General features: G+C 52.9%; 1 protein-coding gene across 1 annotated transcript; it reads left to right on the top strand.

The window, feature by feature from the left end:
* The first annotated feature begins 687 nt into the window (after positions 1-687).
* Positions 688-13,189, top strand: ACKR3 (atypical chemokine receptor 3). Its single transcript, XM_006044231.4, has 2 exons — positions 688-844; positions 11,289-13,189. The coding sequence occupies exon 2, from the start codon at positions 11,315-11,317 to the stop codon at positions 12,401-12,403; it is 1,089 nt and encodes a 362-aa protein (XP_006044293.2). The 5' UTR covers positions 688-844; positions 11,289-11,314; the 3' UTR covers positions 12,404-13,189.
* The last annotated feature ends 13,081 nt before the right edge of the window (positions 13,190-26,270 follow it).

Genomic DNA, 26,270 nt, shown 5'->3' on the forward strand with positions numbered 1-26,270 from the left:
ACATGTCTGATACCTCTAGTGTGTGTCTGGCAGTAGGTAGGTGGTTCAGAACGTTATTTTCACAAGACTTTCAAGATTTACAAATAAAAGAATCTAAATAAAATCTATTACAAATGTTCCGTCCCCTCCTTTGGGGGTAGTATGATGTGGTACAGATTCATTGCTCCCCTTCCAAAACTGTTGCTTCTGTTTTGGAGGAATTAACAAAGACAACCCAGGCTTAATAAATCAACACCGAAGTTCAGAAGTTCAGAGCAATTTGTCTTGGGAACAAAGTCTTCCCTAGAGCTAAGAGGCATTCAAAGGAATTCTTGTTAATGGGATTATTAAAGATATCCCTGAGACCCAGATAAATATTTGATGATTTGGCAAAGTGCTGGGGTTTCTTTGCCGATGTTTCTTCTGCTGACGCATCTCCCCCCTCCACCTGGGGTCTGGACCTTGTAGCTTCATTAGACTCTGCAAATGAAGGCAGGCTGGGATTTCCCCAGAGTATGCTTGTGTGCGAGAGTTTGGCCGGAAACCACAGATCAGGGTTTACAAGAGGGGTGAGGGTGCGCGCGCGCGTGCAAGTGTGTGCGTGCATGTAAGCATGTGTGTGTGCGCGCGCGCGCGCACGGAGGGTGGGTGGCCGGGCGGAGGGATGGAGGGGGAGGGGGGGCCCGGGAAGGGAAGCAGCAGATGCCGGTTACAAAGCTGCCATCTAGAGGCCGCCCGCCCGCAGTGTATATAACGCGAGTCTGCAGCCCCAGAAAGCTCACACTTGTGCAAACTGCTCAGCCCTAAGGCACCGAGCGCCGGAACCCAGAAGGCGAGCCCGGAGCCGGAGGAGCCCAGCCGCCAGGTAAGGAAACGCTGCTGAGTCCGCAGGGCGTGCGGACGGCGGGCAGGGGTCTGCTCTTAAGCGCAGTGGTCTTTTCCCCGAGCTATTCTTTCTAATAAGCTCTGATGGGTGCCGGCGAGTCCGCAGGTCTGGTTTCCGAAAGCCCAGGCGGCGTGCTGCCTTGCGAAGTGCGGCTGCTAACTCGGGGCTTCCCGTGGGCTGCAGAAAGTCAACAAGGGCTGTTTTCTGAAGTGAAAGGCGCTCTCTGTGTGTCTGTTGGACTGAGGAAGCTGAGGTTCATCTGCAAGCAGACTGTCCATCCCTCTTGCTCAAAGTTGGCATCTGGGTCAGCTTAGCACCGCTGCCTACCTGTTTTCTGTTTCTCCACTGGGGAAACAACTGGCACTAAACGTGTAATTCCAGAAAGATGTGCCCTTTATGAAGAGGCGTCCTCCAGCGGAGAAGAAAACTGGGCTGAGAGTCTTTGTGGGTCCAGAATGGGTTTGAATTCACTGCTCTGGAGGATTACCAGAGCCTGTAAATCCGGAAGCTATAAGAGTGAATGTTAAATACAGCCCGGCCCTCTTGTCTCTCCACTGCATCCTTCTTAATCTGACTATTTGCTGTTCGCTCAGAAGGTGTTAAATCTGACTTCAGTTGGGAAAGAAAAAAAAAAAAAGGCACACACAAGTCTAGGATTTTGCACTGTGATTGTACTCTTGAAGTAAAAAACATGAATTTTGTTCGATTTTGTTCGCCTGCATAAAGATCTGAGGAGTGACTCAAAACTCTGCAGTGAGGTCAGGCTTGGGTGGTTAGCCAAGACTTGGAAGTTCCAGGGAGAATGAGAAGTTGTAAAAGTCAGACTGCCTGTCTCCCTTTTTCTTTCTCTCTCTGTCTCTCTTTCTCTCAATTCATTTGCTCACACCAGGATCATTACGTTTTCCAGACGTAGAAGGGCTCCCCCCCTCCCCAAATGGTTTACAGCCCTTTGAAGGTATTTGATGCCCTGACATCTCCTGAAACATTCATTCTGCAGAGTCTCAATGTGGTAACTTTTTCTTTTCTCTTTAAACGGGCAGATGCTGCCTTTGTGTGGCTTTATTTATTCCAGGGAAATGCGGAGATCAAATAGCCTCTCCGAGAAAGGCAAGTGGAGGCGGCTGGTGTCTGGGCTTCACTTTCCATAGATTTTAAATGGATAAACTGCTTGCCCTTCTTTCATCAGCCCTTGAGCTTCCCCAGATGCAGAGCCTTTTTCTAAAGCAGAGTTGCACATGGGGAGCTCTAGCTTGGAAACAATTTGCTCTTTTTCCCCCAGTCTCTGCCATAAACACTCCAGTGCGCACCAACTGTGGAACTCCATGCCCCAAACTCCTGGAGATGGGGGTGGGGGAGGAGGGTTGCACAGGATTTGGGTGGAAAAGCAAAAGAAAATTGAGACTTGCTGCTGTGTTTTGCCGCTCATCTGATTTTTTAAAGGGGTGTGCATTGCAGATGTCATTTTTTAAAAGTTCTGGAAGGTACAGTGCAGGGAGCATGCAGATGCTTAACTGAGTCAGGACTTTGGAGGTTATCCCATATTAGCAGTCAGTCTTGAGAGATTGGAGAAGGTATTATGGTTTCTAATCAGGTCCAGAACAGGCAAAGTATAGTCTTTCTGGATGGAAAAAAAAACCCCAAATAAAACAAAAAAACCTACTTAATCAGGAACAGTGGCTTTTTGTCTGATCACTCCAGGCAAAGAGAGAGGCTCGTGTTTTCCAGGAGACACCAGGGAAATTGGTTACTCAAACCTGAGACTGAAAGAGAGTCATTCTGTGAACCCTTAGGGTAACCAGGAGAAGGAAAAAACCTTAAAGGTTTTAGGACTTGAGATGGTTTTCAGTGGTTCTGCAGAACACGAGTGGAATTCCGGGCTAGAAAGTATTTGTATTTTTCATCCAGGCAACCACGGAACTTGGTTTTTATTCAGGGACAGAAATAGTTTTAGAAGGGCTTCCAGACAAATTGCATGTGTGTAGGTGGAGATTTGTGTGTCATGTCCAGTGTTTTTAAAGTCCAGGAAATTATAGCTCTGGGAGACATATGTTTTATTAAAGTGAAAGCAAGAAAAAAAAAAAAGGAAAGAATGAGAAAAAAGGGGGCAGTTCTCTGATTTCGAATACTTAATGGTTTGCTGCTGGAATCTTTGATCCTTTGGTTACACAAGAATCGACTCAGCTTAGAACTGGAAAAAATGTTGTTGCTTGGTTCTTCAAGTGATGAGAGAGTTGCGTGTTTTCATAGTGAAAATTTTGCGGAGCCCTAAGCAGATTTGGAAGCTGACTCTGCTTTTTTGTTCCGAGGTGGAGGGGCTGAGGCCCCCTCGGGTGGTGCCCACGGGCAGGGGACAGATAAAGGGGGCAGGGCCAGCCGGATGGCTAACACCTCCCAGTTCTCTTACGGTCCAGGAAACCTCTGTCACGTCTGCTCCTAGTTTTAAGTCTAAGATGGGAACCCCACTGTGTGTAGCCCAGGGTTTGGGGTTGTCCTAGGCTGGCTGACCCCCCACCGCTCGTCCTGCTTCTAAGCTGGGTGGGAATTAGGGCTCTGGTTACACCCGCCAGCCCAGAGGGCAGCCTTTGTGCCGTGGGAACCTCTGGGTCTGCCCTCCTGGGTCCTGTGCCGCTTCCCAGTCGGGCCGCTGAGCACAATAGAACAGATCAGGTTTCTGGACATGGGGTTCGTTCTCTTTCCCCCAGTTCTCCCGTGTATCAGTGCGAAGTGTCTGAGGACTCTGGAAATTGATGGCCTGTATCTGGATTACGGTTTGGATTTTTTTCTCTCTCTCTCAAACAACTCAGAGCAGTGCTTTGCTTGTGAAAAATAACAGCAGCCAGGATGGCATTGTTGTTTGTTTGACATGGGGTGGGGGGAGACAGACTGCCCCCCTGCCCCAACTCTGCTCTCAGTCCTAGCAGCTGGCCTCCCAAGCCTGGGCCAAAACTTTCCTGGACGTCCCCGTAGATTTAACCCAGGATTGGTACGAAATGAACAAACCCCAGAGCTGTGCAGTTTCCTAAGGACTTAGCACCGGCGCTCCGGGACAGCCCAGAGGGAGGGGTGGGGAGGGGGATGGGGGCACACATGTCTACCCGTGGCCGATTCATGTCGATGTTTGGCAAAAACACCACAATATTGTGATTAGCCTCCAGTTAAAATTAATTAATTTGAAAAAAAGAAAGGAATGGTGCAGGTCTTCCGTATATAAATTGCGCTCCTGGAGTGGAAAGGGCTGGGCTTTCGCAGCAGACCTGCTTCTGCGTCCCCCTGGAGAGTCCCTGGGGTGTGCGGAGGGTGAACAGAGCTGGTTTCAGCCACACCCCTGAGTTTCTGGTCCCGCTGCCTGTCTGGCCTCAGTTTCCAGGTGCCCAGCGGTGCGGTTAGCTAGGCTGGGTGATCGTGTTGGGACAACACTGAGCTGCTCCGTGAAATTCCACCCTGGGAGGACATGAGTTGAGCCCCAATTGCAGAAAAGCCAGTGAAGAATGTCGCCCGGGCACAGATCCTGGAGAGCCCAGGGACCCCTCGGCGTCCGAGTCGGTGCCCTGGGTAGCCCGGCCCGTGTCACCTTCTCTGCACTGCACCTGGGCCTGACAAGCACCTGGCTTCCCCTGCAGGCCTGCTGCCTCCTCCCTCAAAGCCTTTTCTGCCCCAAAGCCAGGCCCTTGCTCAAGACCGTGGTGGCTCCCGCACGGACAGGCTCAGCCAGGTTCGGTGACCCTCCGGTAGCACATCCCTGGCCACCCCAGCACCCACTTTCCTCTGGGGGGTCCCCATCGGTCACTGGAGTGGAAGTCCCTCTCCACGCTCCAGCGATGTCCACGCTGCCTTCCCGAGCTTCTTGGTTAGCTGGCAGGTCCCCGGGGGTGGGTGGGGAGTGATGATTCTGGTTTGTTATTGCCCCAGAGCAGTGCCTCTCACAGAAGGGGCTCCACAAACATTGGCAGGCATAGAAACGGGCGAGACTTAGCTCAAGGGAGGGTTCCGGAATAGTCTCCTCGGGGCTCCTGTTTCCATTGATAATCTCACATTCTGGTCTCGGGAGCTTGATTCACTGTTGATTCATTATGAATTCATTGAACACGTGCTTTGTCCAGGCGCCATTGCTGGCTGCCCTGTACACAGGCAGTAAGACGTCGTGGGGTGGGGGCTTGAGCAGGAAGGAGGGGGACCGGGGAACAGCCCAGCGACACAGAGTGGAGGTATACGGCCTGGCTGGGAGGAGGTGGGAGTAACAGAGGGTGTAAATGGGGAGAGGGGGCCTGCCCGGCTGGCTGGGAAGGGCGTTCCAGGTCTGTGACTGGAAACTGCTCACATGCTGAAGGCAGTGTTGGGAACTCCGGCTGGGCACCTGAACGTGGGGCCATCCGTGTCCTGCAGGGGGTGACTGTGGTCCAGTGGAAGGACATGTTCCTTGCAGGCCAAAGCACCAGCCCATGGAGACCCTGAACTTGGAGATGCTTTGTTCTGGCTTTGCCCTCAGCTTGCAGGGTGAGCGCAGGGAGACCACTGAGGGCAGCTGAATGTGTCAGGGTGCTTGGAGCTGTGCTGTGGTCACCAAGGAACCTTGATTGATGAATAATAAGCCTGAGAGACGAGGGGACATCTCCCTTCCAGCAAATGGGGATGTGAGTGGTAGATGAGTCTCTTACAGATGCCAGTGCGGGGTTGGGGGGTGGGGGTGACGAGGTGGACACACCCTGGTTCTCCATCCTCCAGGCCATAGGAAAATCTACTTCCTGTCCTGGTGGCAGTGTGATGCTCTCTGGGTGCAGATGTTGGACCCAGAATCTACAGGAAGTGATCCCTATAGAGGGAGCTTGGTGAGAGAAACCAGTACCCATTGGGAAAAGGGGAATGAAAAAAAAGTGATGCTGATTACTGTTTTGTTTTCAGCGGGGTCCCTCTGGTCTAGAAAAAATGGACCACAAACCGCCATTGTTCTGTGGGACATTCGTGCCTCTAGTAAAATTTCCGTAACTCTTGATGCCAAGTTTCAGATCACAGAGAAGTGTGTGGGGTGAAAGCTACAGTCCCCCTTTGTCCTCTTATCCCGCACTTCCAGCCCAGTTTTCTCTTCACTGCAGATCTTTCCCCACGCTTTTACGCACACATGGGTGTGCGCCCAGTCACTTCAGTCGTGTCCGACTCTTTGTGACCCCATGGACCGCAGCCCGCCAGGCTCCTCTCTCCATGGGATTCTCCAGGCAAGAATACTGGGGTGGGCTGCCGTGCCCTCCTCCAGGGGATCTTCCTGGCTTAGGGGCTGAACCCGCATCTCTTGCTCTCCTGCCTTGGCAGGCAGGTTCTTTACCACTAGTGCCACCTGGGAAGCCTCTTATGCACATACATGTCCCTATAAAAATGCACATAATTCTTGTTTTTTTGGCATGTATATATGTGTAGCTTTCCATGTTCATAAAAGCATCCCCTCTTTCTTTGTACAGCTATATTATATTCCAGACAGTGGTTTGCGGTCCTTCATGGATCGACATTTATGTTGTCACCAATTTTTTTTGCTGGTGTATAAATAGTGCTCCAATAAACATCCTTGCATCTTGGGAATATTTATTTTGAGAAGAGAATGTGTGAACTTGTGAGATCAAAGAACTGGAGGAATCTTTTATCCCAAGCCCGGTTGCTTTCCTTCCATGAGGAATCTTTACGCAGATGTTATTAACCTGTGTCAGAAGTCGTCTGTCATTCTCCTGCCCTCCCTGGTGGGGGCTCTGACCCCCAGGGACGCAGGTGGTGGGCAGGTGTGACTGTCACCCAGAGGTCCCTCCTGAGCTCTGGCCCAAGCCGACAGGAATGGAACTGCTGGCTTATTGCAGCAGAGGGGGTCTGGTCCACGTGGATTGGGAGTCGGCTTCAGGCCCTGGGATCCTCAGCCTCACCACTGCCCTTCCTACCATCGCAGACCGGCCACATGGCCTGGAGATGTCACCGTGTATACGAGGATCACGGCCATGCTTCCCAGTCGGCATAGGCAGTGAGCCCTCCAGTTGCATGGGATGACCCCTCGCTTTTCCTGGGGGCAAGTGGAGACTCTGGTGAAGGGTCTCGGGGCGTTGATGGGACGTTCCCCTCACCCCTGCCTCCCTCAAGTTTGGCCGGGCACTGGGGAGCCAGGGGCCTGGGTAGACGTTCTGCAGTTGCTGGATCACATCTTTGTTAGGTCAGGGTCTTGAGAACATCACCTGTTAAAATCTAAGACAGTGACTTAGGAAGTTTGTTGTCTTAGGCGCGGGGACCACCCATGATTAGCCTTGGGCCTCCTGGACACACGCTCAGAGGCCCACCGACTGCATTCTCCGTGACCTGGCAGATATCTTTATACGATACTATTCTCTTTTTCTGGAAAGAGCCCTTGTTTGTTTCCAAAACACAACAGGTGAAAAATGACAGATGACGTGGGCTGCTCTCTCCTGCAGCATTTCCCCCCCTCTTTGGCTTCCCGTTTAGATCTGCGGGGGGCTGGATTGCTGCACTCCTTGCGTGCACACCTCCTCTCTTGCGGCCTCCCTTACTTCTCTGGACCCCTGGAGCCTCTGCCCTGGGAGGGGAGGGGCCGGTGGGCTCCCTGGAAGAAGGCCGGTGGGCACGGCGTAGGCCTCTGGCTCATCTCCTGGGCTGGTGGCTGGTCAGTGATTGGTGGTGGATGATCGGTGGACCAGCTGGCTTTCAAGGTCCAGCATGGCGCCCCCCCAAGCCTCTGCTGTACCCCCAGCCCCTCCTGGAAGGTTCCCCACACTGCCCAAGAGGAAACAGAGAGGACTGTGGGGGAGGGGGGGCGGTGGACCGACTCTTAAGTCACCTTCTGGTCCCAGAGGGCCAGTGATCATTAAGTCGGGTTTTCATTGTCCAGAGGCCAGAAACCTAAGGACCCGATGGGATCCCTGAGCCCTTCCCTACCTTGGCCGCGGCCCAGGGGACACCGAGCGCCGGCCCAGGCCCAGAGGTGTGAGTGTGGACGGTCTGCTGTGCGGGAGACGTGGGCCCTGGAGGGACACAGACTCCTGGTGATTCCTGTAGGCCTCCAGTGCCCGTGGGCCCCTCCGTCCACACTGAGCCATGCCCCTCCACGTGTCCAGTTAGCGGGATGACTCCTTGTGGGGAAGACAGAGGTGGGGGCATAGCATCTCAGTCAGGCTTCCTTTTTCTCCAGCCCCTGTGCACGGCGCAGACTCCAGGGATTCTGGCTGCATCTGTGGAGGCCTAGTAGGGCTGTGCCAGGGCGGGCAGAGGAAAGGGCTCTCAGCCAGGGCCCAGCCCCGCTCTGCCCGCCTCTGTGGGGCAGCAGCTCGTCCTCCAGCTGAGTTCTGCAGGACCCGGGTCAGATGAGGTCATGGGCTGAAAGTGCTTTATAAGCTAAAGTGAAAGTGTTAGTCACTCAGTTGCGCCAACTCTGCAACCCCACAGGCTGTAGCCCACCAGGCTCCTCTGTCTGTGGGATTTTCCAGGCAAGAATACTGGAGTTGGGTTGCCATTTCTTCCTCCAGGGGATCTTCCTGACTCAGGGATTGAACCCATGTCTCTTCTGTTTCCTGCGCTGGCAGAAGGGTTCCTTACCACCCATGCCACCTTTACCACTAGGCCTTAGGGAAGCCCCATGCCGTGCTGCAAGTGTGTTTCATGGATCACAGCCTGGTCGTGGCGAAGGGGCTTGTGTTACTCAGTGAAGCTATGAGCCACGAGTCCATCACCCGAGATGGATGGGTCACAGTGAAGAGTTCTGACAAAACGTGGTCCACTGGAGAAGGGAAGGGCAGGCCGCTCCAGTATTCTTGCTGTGAGAACCCCATCAACAGTATGAAAAGACAAGAAAATATGACACCGGAAGGTTGGAAGCCCCCGCCCAGGTTGGAAGGTGTCTTGTATGCTTCTCCTGAAAGAGCAGAGCACAATTGCTAACAGCTCCAGAAAGAATGAGGTGGCTGGGCCAAATCGGAAACAACGCTCAGCTGTGGATGTGTTTCATTTTAAGGAGATGGGAAAAAGGGGGTCACACCTTACAGCCATACAGGAGAGCAAAGCCCAAGTCGTTCCTTCCCTCTCTCCTGAAGTCAGGGGTGCGGCAGGCACCATCAGTTCCTGGCTGCCCAGGGTGGTGGGAGGGTCAGGAGCACCTTGAAGGCAGGGTCTGGAGGTGGCTGCCCACCGCGAGGCCAGTCCAGGCCTGGTCTCTCACAGGCATGCGCTGTGTGTCCATGTCTGCTTGGGGTCCTCCAGCTGCGTCTTCCACAGTCTCTTAGGAGGATGAGTTTATTTGTCCTAACTTGACCTTGGGCTTCCCTGATGGCTCAGCTGACAAAGAATCCACCGGCAATACGGGAGATCTGGGTTCGATCCCTGGGTTGGGAAGATCCCCTGGAGAAGGGAAAGGCCACGCACTCCAGTATCCTGGCCTGGAGAATCCCCTGGACTGTGTAGTCCATGGGGTTGCAAAGCGTCGGACACAACTGAGTGACCTTCACTTCATTTCACTTCAACTTGACCTTACTGATTTTCCATGCGTGCCCTCTGGTCAGGTTTTGCCTGACCAAGTCGGTGGTCCCAGGGCCTAAGTGTCCTCTGGTGATGGGGGGAGGCTCTGAGGACCACCAGGTTTCCTGGCCTCGGGCCCTGTGGCTCCACCACCTCCTCCTTAGAGATCCAGCTGTGTCCATCAGCAGCAGGGGATGCTGAGGCCCGGTCAGGTCACCTGGAAGGGAACCAGCGGCCACCTGCTGCTCACAGAGGCGAACAGACAGCAACTGAGGGCCATCTCCATACCTGTGGTCCTAGGGCAGGTCCTCAGCTGTGAGTCTGGAGACTGAGGTGGCCTTGGGCGGCAGCAGGTGGATGGCCTCACTTCTTGGGCATCTGCTCGTTTCCCCTGGAGGTAAACGCTGTCTGCAGGTAGCTCCTGCCTTTCCCCCCTCTCAGGGCGGGACATTGACCACTTAGCCACTTGGTCAGTTTTGAATGTGGAGCAAGAAGTAAGCGAGTCCGTGCTTTTTGATAGGTCAAGAGAGGGGGTGGATGCGGTTTTGAGTTTCTGTCTGTTAGATTCTGTCCTCAGCCCGTGAGTTCTTAGGTAGCCCTGGGAGACGGGGGCTGGTGCGCTGAGAAAGCAGTGGCAGATGATGGATTAACTAGACTCACATGAAACACTAATGAGGCAGGAGCCCGAATCCCAGCCCAGGACGGTCTGGTCACCAGAGGGGTGCTCTCCCAGCTGGGTCTCTGTGGACTGTTAGCCCGGCCACTGGGCCCTGACTCAGGGACCATCCTTGACCATCCTTCCCCATCCTCCGGGACCTCTCGTGTGTGGCCTGGAGTCCAGTTTAGATGAACTTGGCAAATAAGCTTGGCTTGCAGTCGGTCCTTACCTGCGACGGGAGAAGGAGGAACAGACTCCCTACTGTAGATGGCGATGCCCAGCCGGGCACCCTTGGGCAGAATGGTTTCATTTTACAGCCCCTTCCTGTGGGGACGCAGTGAGGCTGTCCACCCAGGGTGGTGGTGGGGGCACTTCAGAGCCTGCAGGCGGGCGGGTCAGCAGGAGAAGACAGCCCTGGGCAGCTCTCAGGGCTGGTGCCAGTGGGCCGTCATCCCCGGGCACAGTAACGCCTCAGGCCGGGGTTCTTCTGGGTGTTAAGATGGTGCCGGTCGAGAGTGTTGACCTCACGCCACATCAGCAGGGAAGACCATTAGGAAAAGCCAGCCCCTCCAAGACCCAGCTTTGGGTCTTGGTACAAGTTGCTCTCAAAGCAGTTGGACAAATAAAAGGTGGAAAACCAGGCAATGGCCCACATTCGGAGATGGCCGGTTGGTGGCTCTGAGTTGAGAATCACATGGCAAAGTCAGAGACTGTGGATGGGGGCGTAGTGAAATTGCGGGGTGGGCCACACACTGTCCACACCTCCAGAGGTCTGCAAACCGCAGGCAGCCCGACATGGCCAAGCAGGACGCTTGTGACTCACCAGTGCAGGGAACAGATCCACCCTCTGCTCTTGGGTATGTGGGTGAAATGCCCCTGCCGTCCGCAGGGGAAAGTGAGCTGGCCACACGCACCTGTGGGCTGAGGCTCAGCTGCCCGACGTCCCTCTGACCCCCCAGAGTGTGTCAGTTTCACATCCCGGCACAGCCCAGTCTGGTGACCTCTTGAGAACACAGTCCTGCAAAGACAGAGGAAGCGAACGCTTTCACTCTTTGAGAGAGATGGACTCACATGGTTTTAGAATGTGGGTGTGTTTTGCAGATTCTGTCGCGGTCAGTTTTGTTCTCTCCTTTCTTTGCAAAGTTACTTGGGAGCTACTGTGAAACTGCTGAGCAGATGGGGGTGCTGGGAAAGCGCTTTACAGGCCTGGAGCGTTTGCTAAGGGATCCATTCTCCTCTTGCATCTTTTAAAACTCTATTTGCTTTTGCGCGCAGGCCGTTTGACCGCTGCCCTCGACACCATGGATCTGCATCTCTTGGACTACTCGGAGCCGGGGAACTTCTCCGACATCAGCTGGCCCTGCAATGGCAGCGACTGCATCGCGGTGGACACCCTGCAGTGCGGCCACGTACCCAACAAGAGCATCCTGCTGTACACGCTGTCCTTCGTCTACATCTTCATCTTCGTGATCGGCATGATTGCCAACTCCGTGGTGGTCTGGGTGAACATCCAGGCCAAGACGACGGGCTACGACACGCACTGTTACATCTTGAACCTGGCCATCGCCGACCTGTGGGTGGTGGTCACCATCCCCGTCTGGGTGGTCAGCCTCGTGCAGCACAACCAGTGGCCCATGGGCGAGCTCACGTGCAAGGTCACCCACCTCATCTTCTCCATCAACCTCTTTGGCAGCATCTTCTTCCTCACCTGCATGAGCGTGGACCGCTACCTGTCCGTCGCCTACTTCGCCAGCACCTCCAGCCGCAAGAAGAGGCTGGTGCGCCGCGCCGTGTGTGTCCTGGTGTGGCTGCTGGCCTTCGGCGTGTCCCTGCCCGACACCTACTACCTGAAGACCGTGACGTCCGCCTCCAACAACGAGACCTACTGCCGGGCTTTCTACCCCGAGCACAGCGTCAAGGAATGGCTCATCAGCATGGAGCTGGTCTCCGTGATCCTGGGCTTCGCCATTCCGTTCTGCATCATCGCTGTCTTCTACTTCCTGCTGGCCCGTGCCATCGCCTCCTCCAGCGACCAGGAGAAGCAAAGCAGCCGGAAGATCATCCTCTCCTACGTGGTGGTCTTCCTGGTGTGCTGGCTGCCCTACCACCTGGTGGTGCTGCTGGACATCTTCTCCATCCTGCACTACATCCCCTTCACCTGCCAGCTGGAGGCCTTCCTCTTCACGGCGCTGCACGTCACGCAGTGCCTGTCGCTGGTGCATTGCTGTGTCAACCCCGTGCTCTACAGCTTCATCAACCGCAACTACCGGTACGAGCTGATGAAGGCCTTCATCTTCAAGTACTCGGCCAAGACAGGCCTCACCAAGCTCATCGATGCCTCCCGCGTGTCAGAGACCGAGTACTCCGCTTTGGAGCAGAATGCCAAGTGATGACGCCCCGCGCGGCCTCTGGACCTGTGCGCCGGGCTCCAGCGGGGCGACCCGCCGGGCTGCCTGGTTTTCCGGAGGAAAGCATAGTGGCTTCGGGCTTGGCGACCCTCGTTGGTGTGGAGAGGGGCAGCCTGCGTCCCTATGGCTCCTTTCTCGCTCTCGGCCCAGCGTGACCCTCGCGGGGCCCCTGTGACAAGCCCCCGCCGCTCGTCACACCAGCTTCGGGACAGGCTTGCCTGCACTTCTGTAACATAGGACTTTTCTGTGCTGCCTAAAGGTTTCATAATGGGGATTTGTATTTAAATCTTAAGACTCTATTTTTCTCACTCTTGATGTACCCTCTCAGTGTATTTGAAAGTTTATATTTTAAATATCGTATGGGAGGTATCCATGCTGACATGTACTCAGTGTCGTAGTTCTGAGGTTAGTTTGACTTCCGTTTTGACTAAGGATGACTTTAATTGTTAGCTGTTTTGAAAGCCTCTCTCTATATAAATATATATATATATATATAAAAATATATATGCCAGTCCTGGCTGAAATGTTTTATTGACGATAGTTTTATATCTGTGTGGTGCTTTGGGCCGGTCTGGGATACGGAACGAAAACTGCTCTATAATGCAGTTTGTGACATTAATATTATTGTAAAGTGACATTAAAAATAAATGCAGTGACACTATCCCAGTCTGTAACACGGCACACAAAACAAACCCTTGTATTCCAGAGAGTTCTTTCCATTTGTAAGTTATTATTTTTTTTTAATAAAGATGTTTTTTTTCCTAAAAAGGTGTTCAGATCTCAGTTTTCAAAGCATGTTTGGCATTCAGGCGGTGTGTTTGATCATGATATACAAATATTTGCAACATAGGTGATCGACCTAATAAATATGTTTAAAGAAAGGAATACTGTCAGAAAAGCAAATCCCAGGAGGTTAACTTGGATGAAATTATATGAAAGGAGAAACATCTGAGTGCGAGTGTTGTGGTTTAATTTTTTTAAATTTCTGCCTGTGTGTAAGGGAGGGGAGCTGGTTGGTAGGTGCACTTGTCAATGCAAAGTTGGTAAAGAAAAGTCCCAGTTTGCAGTCTGCCCAAAAGGGTTGAGGGCCTGGAACTCACCCTCGTGTCCGCCAGGCCTTGAACCTTCCCTGCTGAGGCTCTGTGGTTTAAGTCCTTTCTTTTTCTCTGATCAAGACAGATTCTTCATTTAAAAGATAATCCATCCATGAGCCTGTTCTTCAGGCCGTGCAATAAGTACAATCCTGGCCTGTGCCGTCACCAAATTAACCCCCCCTTACTAGTGGTCAGGAAGAGCTCTCTCAGGAAGCCCCTATCATCTACATGGGCTACAGGAGCAGTGGGGGTTTGGTGGGCATGTCTGGGCAGGAACCCAGAGGAGGGCGTGGCTTCCTGATGAGCCCCCCCCCCACCCCACCCTCTGTTGGGACCGATGAACAGAGAGAGCTTTTGCCAACACAAAGGTGGACCCGGACCGGGACTCCAGGCTCACCTGGGAACCTGGGGGCTGCTCCCACTATAGGAAAATGCCCTGGGCACGTCGGTTTCCACAGCAGACAGCCCCCCAGGCCCTGCTTCCAACCTACTGCAGGAGGGCTCCCCCTTCTCAGAGGGCTTAGGGCTGAAGTGAAACCCAGCTTACATATTATTTTAAACATCTACTTGATACACATACATGTTCTCAGGTCCACGTGCGCCTTGTGGTGGTTTAGTCCCTAAGTCATATCCGGCTCTCTGCAACCCCACAGACTAGTCCGCCAGGCTCCTCCCTCTATGGGATTCTCCAGGCGAGAATACTGGAAGGGTTTGCCATTTCCTTCTCCAGGGGAATCTTCCCGACCCAGGGATCAGACCTGGGTCTCCTGCATTGTCAGGCGGATGCTTTACCACTGACCCTTGCCTTGTTCCAAATAGGATTCAGGTCAGATGGATAATGATGTAACCATAGGTGAAGACACCAAGGTCAGGGAGAAGGGATCGGCGGGTGGCAAAGTGAAATCAGAGGAGACTGTGACCCAAATAAACGTTCTTGATGATAGAAAAGGACTGGAGTTTGCTCTGTGCTACCTGGTGGCCTGAGTTCAGACAGGAATATACTTACCATGCAGCCAGTGCAGAGCGGGGGATGGATTGCACCCCCAAGTTCAGTGGTGTCCAACTCTTTGCAACCCCATGGACTGCAGAACTCCAGGCTTTCCTGTCCTTCCCTATCTCCCAGAGCTTGCTCAAACTCAAGTCCATTGAGTCAGTGATGCCATCCAACCATCTCATCCTCTGTCATCACCTCCTCCTGCCCTCAGTCTTTACCAGCATCGGAGTCGTTTCCAATGAGTCAGCTCTTCGCATCAGGTGGCCAAAGATTGGAGCTTCAGCTTCTGCGTCAGTCCTTCCAATGAATAGTCAGGACTGATTTCCTTTAGGATTGACTGGTTTGATTTCCTTGCAGTCCAAGGAACTCTAAGAGTCTTCAACACCACGGTTCAAAGGCATTAGCTCCAAGCTTCAAAAGCATCAAAAGCTTCAGCGTTCAGCCTTCTTTGTGGTCCACCTGTCACACCCATACATGACTAGTGAAAAACAGCTCTCTAATAGGCAAATAAAAATAATTCAATGTTGCAGCCCCATCTCTGCCATTCAGAGGCACCCTGCCCCATCCCCACTGGCGTCTGCTGAGATGTCCTCTGGTTCTCAGTCAGGGCTCCTCTGGCAGCCCTGTTCAAGGCTCTCTATCTGCCATTCCACAGCACGCCGGACCACAGTGTACTTGGGTACTGGGTAGGCTGCAGCCTGCTCTTTTCTGCATTCCCACCTCTTGAAGCCAGTGAAAATCACCAGCCACTTCCTCCTGCACCGAGGTGTGGAGGGAGAGAGGAGGAACTGAGTCTGGACACAGCGTGTGGATTTCCTGTCTCCCTGTAGAGCTCAGCACACGGTGTCACAGACCCCTGTGCGTCTCAGGGTGCAGGCTCCATCTGCGGGATGTGCCAGTGACTAAGCCCTCTCTGCTCCTCCAGAAATCCTCTTCTCTGCCCGCCCCCCCCGTGTGCGTGCCTGCTCAGATGCTCAGTCATGCCTGAGTCTTTGCGACCCCATGAACTAGCCCGCCAGGCTCCTCTGTCCATGGGATTCTCCAGGCAAGAATACTGGAGTGGGCTGCCATTTCCTCCTCTAGGGGACCTTCCCGACCCAGAGATCAAACCCATCTCTCTTGCTTCTCGTGCATTGCAGGCAGATTCTTTATCTCTGAGCCACCTGGGATCCCCCCTGAAGACCCACTTATCCAGATTGGAATCCTTTCCTTTGATCTCTGGTGTACCATCCCTCCTGGGAGCAATGGCACGGGACAGTGTGGCTGCAGGTGGGATGATTGAGGCCCAGGTCAAAGGCACGGAACATCAGTGGGGATGTCATCAATTAATATTTTAAACGTGGAGCGGGCAGAGGTCATGTGCGCGGTTTGGGATTTGTGGTCGCCACTGGGGGGAGAAGGGCTGGGCAGAAGCCGCAGCTCTTCTCAAATGCAGAGATGAGAGTCTGAATTCTGCGCTTCTGTCATCCTTTTGGCCTCTCTTGTGATGGAAGGATCTTTGACACGTACACACTGCTGTATTTAAAATAGATAACCAACAAGGACCTACTATATAGCATGGGGAACTCTGCTCAGTGTCATGTGGCAGCCTGGATGGGAGAGGGGTTTGGGGGAGAGTGGATACATGTGTATCTATGGCTGAGTCTCTTCACTGTTCACCTGAAACTCCACACTATTTGTTAATTGGCTATGTGCTGTGCTTAGTCACGCAGTTGTGTCTGACTCTACGACCCCATGGACTGTAGCCCTCAAGTCTCCTCTGTCGATGGAGATTCTCTAGGCAAGAATACTGGAGTGGGTTGCTGTGCCCTCCTCCAGGGGATCTTCCCAACCCCGGGATTGAACCCAGGTCTCCCGTATTGCAGGTGGATTCTTTACTGTCTGAGCCACCAGGGAAGCCCTAGTTGGCTATACCCCAATACAAAATAAAAACTTTTAATAAAAAGAAAAAAAAAAGAGAAAGATCTTTGAAAATGCCAGCCTTCTGAGATGGTAATAAAACTGTTGGTGATCTAACGAGTGATGGCATTTGGACCCCACGTGGATACCAGGAGCTCCAATGTGGGGCAGGGTCTGGGCTGGGGAGGAAATCAGCCATCAGATCCTTGACAGCTCTGCCTGGCGCTGGAGGTGGGGAAGCTTTTCTGCACCACCCCCCCCGCCCCCACCCTTCCACCTGAAGCTCTATTCCAAAGGGCAGCAGGCAGGAAGACCATGCAAGCCACCCAGGAGGCAGTCTGTTGTCAGCAATAAAGGCTTTTCATTTGGTTTAATGTATAAGCTATTTACTGGGTTCCCGAAAATGAAGAAGGAAAATAATGTCACTGAAAACACCAGATGTGAAATCCTTTGGGCACAAAGCAGTGCACAGGACAATGGACTTTAGTCCTCCCAGCAGCGTTGCCGCAAACTGGGACGAGGCCCCGTGGACATCGGGGTTCAGTTCTCTGACTGAGTAGCAAGAAATTCCAAATCACTGACAGCTGGCCTTTTCTTGGGGTCTCCTCAGGAGAGAGCAGCTCAGCAGTGTGACCCATTTTTTAGGAATGTGGAAATTCTGCCTTTGTTGGGCTCCTCCTGTGAGGACACTGACCATCAATCATGGGTCCAGGAGACTTTGCATCTAAGTTAAGCCTGGCATCGCAGAATCTGGAGTCTCACGTGAATCTGCCCTGAATGGGCTGAGTGGCGATGGTGGATTAGCTCAGGAAGGTCCCCAAAGTTCCCTCCCGGAAGGACCAGGCTTCAGTATGAAGCTCCAGGAGGGTACCTCTGTATGGATACGAGCCACCAAGATCTCATCTCTCTTGAGCAATGGTAGCTAAATGTTTGAAACAATCCACCCAGTATTAAAAAACACTTCACTTTCCTTTACCTGTGGTCTTGGACCCTCCAAGGAAAGCTCCTGTATACCTTTGACAGTGTATACAGGCAGTGCCTGCCAGGACTCTAAAATACTGATAACAGGGCCATTTAATATGGAATGATGCTAGTTTGGGGAAGGTCTGATAGGAAATTAAATTATTTATTGTAGGCAGTTTGTATTTGCAGCAAGTTTTTTGCTTTCTGGGTGATCAATGACGGCTTGACTCTTCTATAAAATGCTAAGGGTTTTCTTCCCTGGTATTGGCTCTTACACTCACTCACACATATACATGTGGTTTCGTTACCATCTGGGAACTAACACACGCATCATGGACACGGCTTCCACGGTCACGTCTAGGATGGCCTAGCCAAAGGCTGGACCACAGCGTGGAGGTCTGCCTTCGAGAAGACGGGGACCTCGGCCAGAGTTGGGGCAGCTTAGCATGAAGCCCAAAGAGCCCTCAGTGCTCGTGTCCTGGAGAATCTTGGAGATCCTCAGTTTCCTCATTTATAAAGTCGGGTGATAATAGTTCCTGCTTCACAGGGTTCCTGAGATGGTCAAATTCCACAGACCCTGCAGAGTGCTGGTCAGCTGCCTGGGGCACCCAGAGCCTGTGCTCAGGTCCAGAGCCCCTCTTCCGCAGCCTCTGGGCGCAGGCTGCATTTTCTGTGCAAGAAACAATGCATTCCAGAGAAATATCGAGAGCGAATACCTGCCCGCGGGCGGAGACTGAAGGAGTGGGGCACACCTGCCTCATCTCAGTGCTTTTGTCCCCTGGGAACAACGGGCAGGGTCTGGGGACATTTTTGGTTGTCTCTCCTGGGGGTGAGGACGCTATGGGCACCTGGTGGGTGGAGGCGAGGGAAGGGACAGGGCATCCTACAGTGAACAGAGGGCCCCCAGCAAACAATTGCTGGCCCCAGATGTCAGCAGAGCTGAGACATAGGGACCTGGGTCTCAGATAAGCCAACCATGAGACACGAGAATTCTGTCTGCTATTCATTGCTTACCTACAATCTGTTCAGAGCAGGTCCTTGACGGTCCTGGAGCTGGGGGCACATCCTAGGGGTCCCCAGAACCCCCAGCTCCCCTTTCCTTGCCCCTCAGTGCCGCAGAAGGACACTAGCTGACAGGGGAGGGCAAGGCGCACCTTCAGGGCTCGTGCAGGACGCGGACTGAGAAGCTCATGGCGCCTGAAGAGAGTTTAATGTCACAGGATTCAGACCAAAATTCTCAATTTGATTTCACAAATTTGGTTCATTACTAGTTTACATTAAAGACACTTGTGAAAAAGGCACAGGCAAATAAACTGTAGTCAACATTTGAGGTGCCCCTGGGAGGTTTTATCTTTTTTATTTTTTGCAGTAACTGTAAACACCTTTAAAGCAGGAAGGAAGAAAAATGAACATTCGATTTACAAAGCAAGGAAGACATCAGAACTAAAGGAATTTGTGAAGAAAGTAGGATGAATAAAGCAATTTAAAAAAAAGCAGAAATAAAAACAAAATCAAGAGAATTACAATATTTAGTTTAGAAGGCCCCAGAAAGAGTGCGGTTGGTGACAGGGCTGCGTGAAGGCAGGGTGACAGATTCGATTCTGCGTCTCAGCAACTGGGTGATACGGGTAACAGTCCTTCCACGAACCTCAGTTTTCTCGCCCTTAAAACGGCTTCTCCACCTTCATTAAAGGGTTCTTGCAGAGGTCAGAGACGTGCGTGTGCCAATAAACACGGCTGAGTGACGGGATAAAGGGGCGAGTCAGTGCTTTACCCCTCTGAAGCACCTCTGAAGCCACACCAAGACTTCCCAAGCTTGGGGCGAGATTCCTTCCCTGTCCCAGTGCTTCTGCACTCTGCGGCCCGGAGTGTCTTCAAAGTCGCATCTCGAGGGCGCCCTGTGCTTGGCAGGCCTGTGTGAAGTCTGCACGCGTTCACGGTGGCCATCCCTGCTGTCAGCCACTGTCCATCGGCCTCGTCTGGGTTTCCCAGGCTTGCGCTTCCCAAGGACTGAGATGACTGGCCGTGGCAGGAAGGCTCTTCACGGCGGGGGCCGGGGGGGCGCGTTGCTGGTTATCTGTAGGGTGTGTGACAAGCAATGGGCAACGTTGGTGTTTTTCTTAATTTCCGAAGCTTCATTTCTGCTGGCTTTTCATATGCTTATTCACTCAGCCTTTTCCATGCGGGATTCAGAAGGGCTGACTATCATGTCATTTCTCCCAACTGGTTGGGGTTGGGAGTGGAATAAAAGAGGGGGTGAAAAAAAAGGAGGGCTTCATCAGCCATTTGTTAGAATATAATGTTCAGAAGCAGTAGAATGGAAAAATCTGAATTTCCATAGTTATTTCCGGAACTAAACTGATTAAAATCCTTTCCTAGGTAGATCGGAATCTTCCCTTTAACCACGTTCAGAAGAAAAGGCTGAGAGAGGCATTGTGGCGAGGGCATTAAATCTGCTTGGGTGACTCAGAATGCGGGTTGGCACGGCGGCGTGTCACGGGGCGCGTCGCAGACCCAGCGAGTCGGTGGCCGTGGTGTGTCTGAAAGGGCCCGGGCCTCACGCTACCACGCTGAATTTGCTTCCTTTTAGGCTTTCACAGCAAAGTGTTTGAAGCTGAGCCTTTCATTCCTTTTCGCGGGGCTGTCGTCAATAGGAAGAACGCATTAAGGTCCCCCCATCGCTGCCTTTCTCAGGATCGTGGTTAAAGTGGGGATTGTGTTTTAGGCTGTGCTCTAATGAGAATTTGAATTTCGTGCGGAGCTGGAGTGTCAATGAAGAATCGCCCGTTGCCCAGCTGTGTAGCCTGTGAATATCTTTCCCTGTGGTTTATTCCGCCCTGGCTCCTGTTAATTTATTCAATCACGGATCAGGCCATCGTTATTGAACGCCCATGGTGTGCCAGGCACTGGGCTCATCTTTAAAATGTTAGAGACGGCTGCGGCTTTGGTTTTTCCTTTTTAATGTTTAAATTTTATTTTTTAGTTTTTTGGCCATGCCATGCAGCATGTGGGATTTCAGTTCTCTTACCAGGGATCGAACCTGTGCCTCCTCAGTCGGAAGCATGGTCTCTTAACCACTTGACTGCCAGGGAAGCCCCTGTTTTTCTAGTTTTCTATGATCCCAGCCTGGAAGGGGAGATGGATGACAAGATGCAGAGACGTTGTTACTGGGAGCATGGTAAGAAGACTCTGGGGAGGCTCAGAGCTGAGAGGAGGCAGCGATTTGCCCCAGGAGGAATGGGGGAATGTCTGCGAAGAGCCGCCCTGCCCCATCTCCATCTGAGGGTGGCCAAGACTCCAGCAGGCAGGCCCTTGGGACAGGGTATGGGCTGGCAGTCCCTGGGACAGCTTTGGGAATGCTGTCACTGCTAAAAGGAAACACTTCCAGGAAAAGTGAAGGTGTCTAAGGTGTCCAGAAGTCAATCAGCGCTGATGCTATTAAGCACTGTGTGATAGGAGCCTGTTTCTAAGGTCAGAAGCCAAGATCATCAGGGCCACGCCCATCCTAAGGACAGAAGATGGGGTTTCATGACAAAGACTTGGGCAAAGGATGGAGGCTCTGGGGAACATGTGCTCGGCTCTCACCAGCTGTGGGATGGACCACTGGACCCATGTTTCAGTGGGATGGGCGGTCCTTGGAGAGCCTGGACTCCTGCCCTGCTCAACGTCTGACTGCAGTCAGTAGGCTGACCATGGTTGGAAGGTCTCTGGCAGTTCCGGGTGGTGGGAGCGGACACCACGTTTTAAAGCTGAGCTGTCAAGGTCTCTTCTAGTTGGCCAGTTCCCAGGGTTTCCATAGCGTCTCTGCCCGCTCCCCACGGGGTCTGTAAATGAAGGAGTCTTGGATCATCTGCCATGAACACAGCACAACTCAGGCACCGCCGAGAGGAGCCCGGAGTGTGCAGTGAGCCCGGAGTGTGCAGTGCCCCAGGAGGGGTGCTCCCAGCTGCCCACCTTCTGCACCTGGTCTGTGCGTTTGGCTACAAAGACTGGACCTGGAGCCCCAACCTGCTTTCTTTGGGACTTGGGGTTCCTGATCCGTGAGAGTCCTGGGGGTGCCCTGGAGGGCGTGTGGCCACTGTAGGGGTATGGGGGCTTCAGTCAGGATGGACTCCAATGCAGGTGCTGCACCCAGGCCAAGACCCTTCCCCAGGAAGGCCCCACTCACAGGCTCCAGATGGGCATGTCTTGCGGGGACACTGATCAGCACCTCGGGGATGCTCCTGCCTGTTGATGGGGTGGACATGGTCAGCCCGTGTCCTGATTCCCAGCCCAGCTCCGCACATACGGGACCCAGTGTGGACTGAGCTCCAGTCAAGCCCTTCTCCCCATTTGCCTGCTTGTTGGTTTTGGTCTCTGACTTTCACAGGAGGGTTTTTTTTCTCGAATAGCTCCTGCTCTTTGGTGACCTAGCCACAGTCTACAATGAGACTCTGTGCGCTGGGAGGGCCCTGGCGTCCAGCAAAGCTTGTGGAAGGACTCACGGATGGACCGAGACGCTTCACCTTGGTGCCCTGAGTGTGAGGGCCTGGGGGGCTTTATCTCTCATGGGTCTCTTATTCCAGACCCTCCTCCAGTCTTGGGTATGTAAGCCTGATTCGTGGCCCCCTGGAGAAGGACCCAGGGAAGGGGAATGGGCAGAGGACTGGTGGGTGAGACTCACCTCTGGGGGGCACTTTTTATCAGCCGCCCCTTTCTTTAGCCCTTTGTCCTGTACCCACCAAGTCTTACCATCCAGGGGGATAAATGTGTTTAATGGCTCTATTTTCAAGACGATCTGCTGTGCCTGAGGTCCCAAAGCCCAGACCCCGATTCAGTTCCCCCACGGGACACCCTTACTCTTCTGTCTGGATGGAGACAGAGTATGAAGCAGGGGCGGGACAGGAGGGTCTAAGATGGTGTGTTTTCAGCCTCATCCAGCGGCGCCTTAGGAAATGTTAAACAACTCCTTTCTAGAGGAGAAATCAGCCCTGGTGTCTAGTGTCTGCCGATTCCCGTGTGGCCAATGTTCCCCTGGAGGCCCGTTTCCAGCCGCCATGTGATGTCCCTGGAGGCGGAGTCTGTCAGAGACGCTTGTGCCACGCCCATCACGTAGATTCAAGAGACCCGGGCCCCTCGAGAAAGGACAGTAGCCAAGCGTGATGGAAGAATTAGGAAGTGATGCGTTCTGAGGACCTTCTACATGGTTTTTCAGAAAATGCTTTAAATTCTAAGTTTCTGTGATTTAAGTGTCGATGATGGCCGCTTTCAAAAGCTGACTCACAAAAGTCCTGAACGTGTCGCCGCTGGTTCTCGCAAACTGGTATGAACTGCCGGTCGAACACCTCGCCACTGGGCCTCATCCCCCACTCACTGGTACATGGGAGCTCAAGTTTCTAAGGCTTTCTGGAACTTGTGGTGTAAATAGGTTTGTTTCTTTGTGATTTCTCCCCCTGCAGGCCTTTTGATTTCTTTCCAGTTTTAAAAGGTGGAAAGCAAAAGATGCGGTGAAGGTAAATGAGTGTGCAGAGTCGGACAGGGTTGAGTGAGCGCGCATGCACACATACAGATACACACGCACGTGTGTGTATTTGCATGTCTTTTTACTTTCTCTGCTGCCCTGTGGTGAGGTTTTGGGAAGGAGTGCCAGGTGTTCCTTGTTGTACTTTATAGCTTTACATTAAAACTCCCCTGTTCAGATTTCTCCTCCTGACTGGGGTGGGGTAGGAGGGGTGAAACAGTGCTGTCCGCCTGCTGTGTCACATGGCAAGTTCAAGGTCAAGTGAACTGTCTCCTGGGCTGGTCTGTCCTCACAGTCTGCAGCCACCCCGTCATTCTCCCACCAGGGCCTTCAGCCTACGCCCTTTCCAGATTTCTTTGGTTGGTTGGTCCCTTACCTTACCTCTGTCCATCCAGCTCACCCTTCATGGGAATGTCAGAGTCATTCTCCCAAATGTTTGGCACTAAAGGTTTGACTCCTGCAAACTGCGGTTTTGGGGATCCCTGGGCACTGGCTCCTGGCCACCCTGGGCCAGAGGCTGGGCCAGTGAGAGGGAGGGAGCCAGGCTGTCCATCCTCCCAGTCTCTGCTTCAGTCACTGTCTCCAGCGGGGCCCACATTGTCTCTATAATCTTAATTCCCACTGGCTGTGCCTGACCACAGAGCCGCTCCCGCTGGGTGGCCTTGGTCTCTGCTCAGGTACCACCTCCACCCCAGTACTGATCTCCAGGTGGCCTCATCGGCCTTGAATGACTCTTTAGCAGGGTCAGCACTGTTTACCTAGTTCCCCGTACTATGTGCTCTGGAAGAATCCCTGCCTTTGAACTGTGATGCTGGAGAATACTCTTTTTTTTTTTTTTATTTTATTTTATTTTTAAACTTTACAATATTGTATTAGTTTTGCCAAACGTCGAAATGAATCCGCCACAGGTATACCCGTGCTGGAGAAGACTCTTGAGAGTCTCTTGGACAGCCAGGAGATCAAACCAGTCCATCCTAAAGGAGATCAGTCCTGAATATTCATTGGAAGGACTGATGCTGAAGCTGAAGCTTCAATACTTTGGCCACCTGATGCAAAGAGCTGACTCATAGAGAAGACCCTGATGCTGGGAAAGATTGAAGGAGAAGGGGACGACAGAGGATGAGATGGTCAGATAACATCACTGAGTCAGTAAAACATCAGTTTGAGCAAACTCCGGGAGATGGTGGAGGACAAGGGAGCCTGATATGCTGCAGTCCATGGGGTCACAGAGTCGGACATGACTGAGCGACTGAACAACAGCCTGCTCTCTACTCAAGGACAGGCATGGGGTCCTTGTTCCTGGCCAGACTCTGAATCAGTGAATCCTGCCTTTGAACCTGACAAAGTCTCTTGCCTTTGGTAGGGGAGTGCAGGGGCATTCCTGATTCCCACTCTGTGCTCCCACCCCCTCATGCTTGATATTTTTCTTCTCTGTTTTCATTTTAGTAAATTCTGTACTCAACACTAACATGGGTAAAGAGAGAAAGAAAGTGAAGTCGCTCAGTTGTGTCCAAGTCTTTGCAACCCCGTGGACTGTAGCCTACGAGGTTCCTCCGTCCATGGGATTTCCCAGGCAAGAGTACTAGAGTGGGTTGCCATTTCCTTCTCCGGGGGATCTTCCCAACCCGGGGATTGAACCCGGGTCTCCCGCATTGCAGGCAGACACTTTACCTTCTGAGCCACCAAGGAAACCCAAAGCTCCACCTCATTTCCAATGCTGCCCATGTAGAATCCTGGGACCTAGAACAACACCTCCTCGCTAGCGCTCAGGGCTGAACCTCTTGCTTGATGGTGCCCAAAGGCCTCAGTGCTGGCAGAGGCACCAGCTATGCAGAGGCACTAACAAGCCGGCTGGAGGAGGAGACACAGCCAAGCAGAGAAGGGGAGCAAGTGACTCACGGGTGTGGAATCCCAACGGTCAGGCCCCGAGCAGTCACTGAGTAATTAGGTGTGGTCACTGGTTGCCTGCCTGGAGGCTGACTTAATCAATTTGTCATTTCTGGACCACTTGCGCTCAGCTTGCTGTGGGGACCCTGCCCATCTGGTTCGAGTGCCCACTAGGTGAAACAAATCATGAGAAGACCAGCCTCATCATCACCCTCCTCTGTGACTAAACCCCAGAGCCCCAGGCTCCTTGGTCACAGGTTACAGACGGCTTCTCATATGGCCGACTCTGGGGTTCAGGCCGGCACTTGTTTTATGAAGAATAAACAGACACAGCACAGGGCAGGTGTCTTGGTGGAGGTTGAGGGATTGTCCTTGGGGTATCGGGTTTCAGCCGAGTTACGCTCCAGGGAGCGGAGCCCTGGCTCCGTGGAGTACACGCTACTGTGAAGATGAGGGATGAAGTGATGCTCGGCACTCGGTCCCAGCGGCACTTTTCCAGGCGTGCCCAGCGCAGCCAAAGTCTCAGTGCTTGTGGAGAAAGGGCGTTCTGTGACCACCCACTTTTAGGAAGAGCTGGGCTTCCCAGGTGGAGCTACTGGTAAGGAATTTGCCTGCCAGTGCAGCAGACTCAAGAGACCCGGGTTCAATCCCTGGATTGAGAAGATCCCTTGGAGAAGGAAATGACCACCTGCTCCAGTATTCTTGCCTGGAGAATCCCATGGACAGAGGAGCCTGGTGGGCTACAGTCCCTGGGGTTGCAAAGAGCTGGACACGACTTAGCACTTGTCAGCCGCCTTGCATTGTGGGAACGGCAGGTGCATCCTCCAGGGGTCAGAAAGTCTGGAGGTGAAGAACCCCTTTCAGCTCTGGTGGCCGTGGGACCCATTCCTTACTGGTCAGGTGTTTCTGGCCCCGGAGCTGGTTTTGCCGGCAGCGTTCACGTGGAACACGGCAGAGTTTTTGAGCCTGGCATCAGGTATCAAAAATGCTCCCTGGGAAGGTCTGAAACCAAAGCAAATCCTGGGGTCCACCTGTGGATGTTTTGGTTTAGGAACTCCTGGGTGGACCCCACAATCCAGGCATCTTAAAACTTCCCTGGAGAGTCTCATGATCACTCAGGTTAGGATGTGGACTCAAACACCCAGAGGAGCATTTTGGTGGCCACAGAGTCCTGGAGTTGAGTTTTTCTTTCTGGTAAGTCTGAGCACCCCACAGGCAAACAGGGAAGGCCAGTGGTGGTCTGAGTCCATCTTAGATCTACCCTGGGCAGTGAGCATCTTGGAAAACTCGGCCTCAGCAGACTCATCAGTGTGATGGGGTCATCACGCTTTTCGAGGGCTGGGAAGACAGCTGTTGGGAAAGTAACTTTGCATCAGTGGCTTGCAGTGAAATTGGGAGACTGCGCAAAAATTGTGAGATTGGGCGGGACTGAATTGCTGAGTTAGCAGCTCTTCCTTTGGGAAGTGGAGGGGAGGAGAGGGCCTCCTTTGTGATTATTTACTCACCCTTGAC

Source organism: Bubalus bubalis, chromosome 6 (genome assembly GCF_019923935.1).
Source record: "Bubalus bubalis isolate 160015118507 breed Murrah chromosome 6, NDDB_SH_1, whole genome shotgun sequence".
Lineage (NCBI taxonomy): Eukaryota > Metazoa > Chordata > Mammalia > Artiodactyla > Bovidae > Bubalus > Bubalus bubalis.

Excerpts from the sequence above, each read along its gene's own strand:
- ACKR3 (XM_006044231.4), top strand. The coding sequence starts at position 11,315 with ATGGATCTGCATCTCTTGGACTACTCGGAGCCGGGGAACTTCTCCGAC.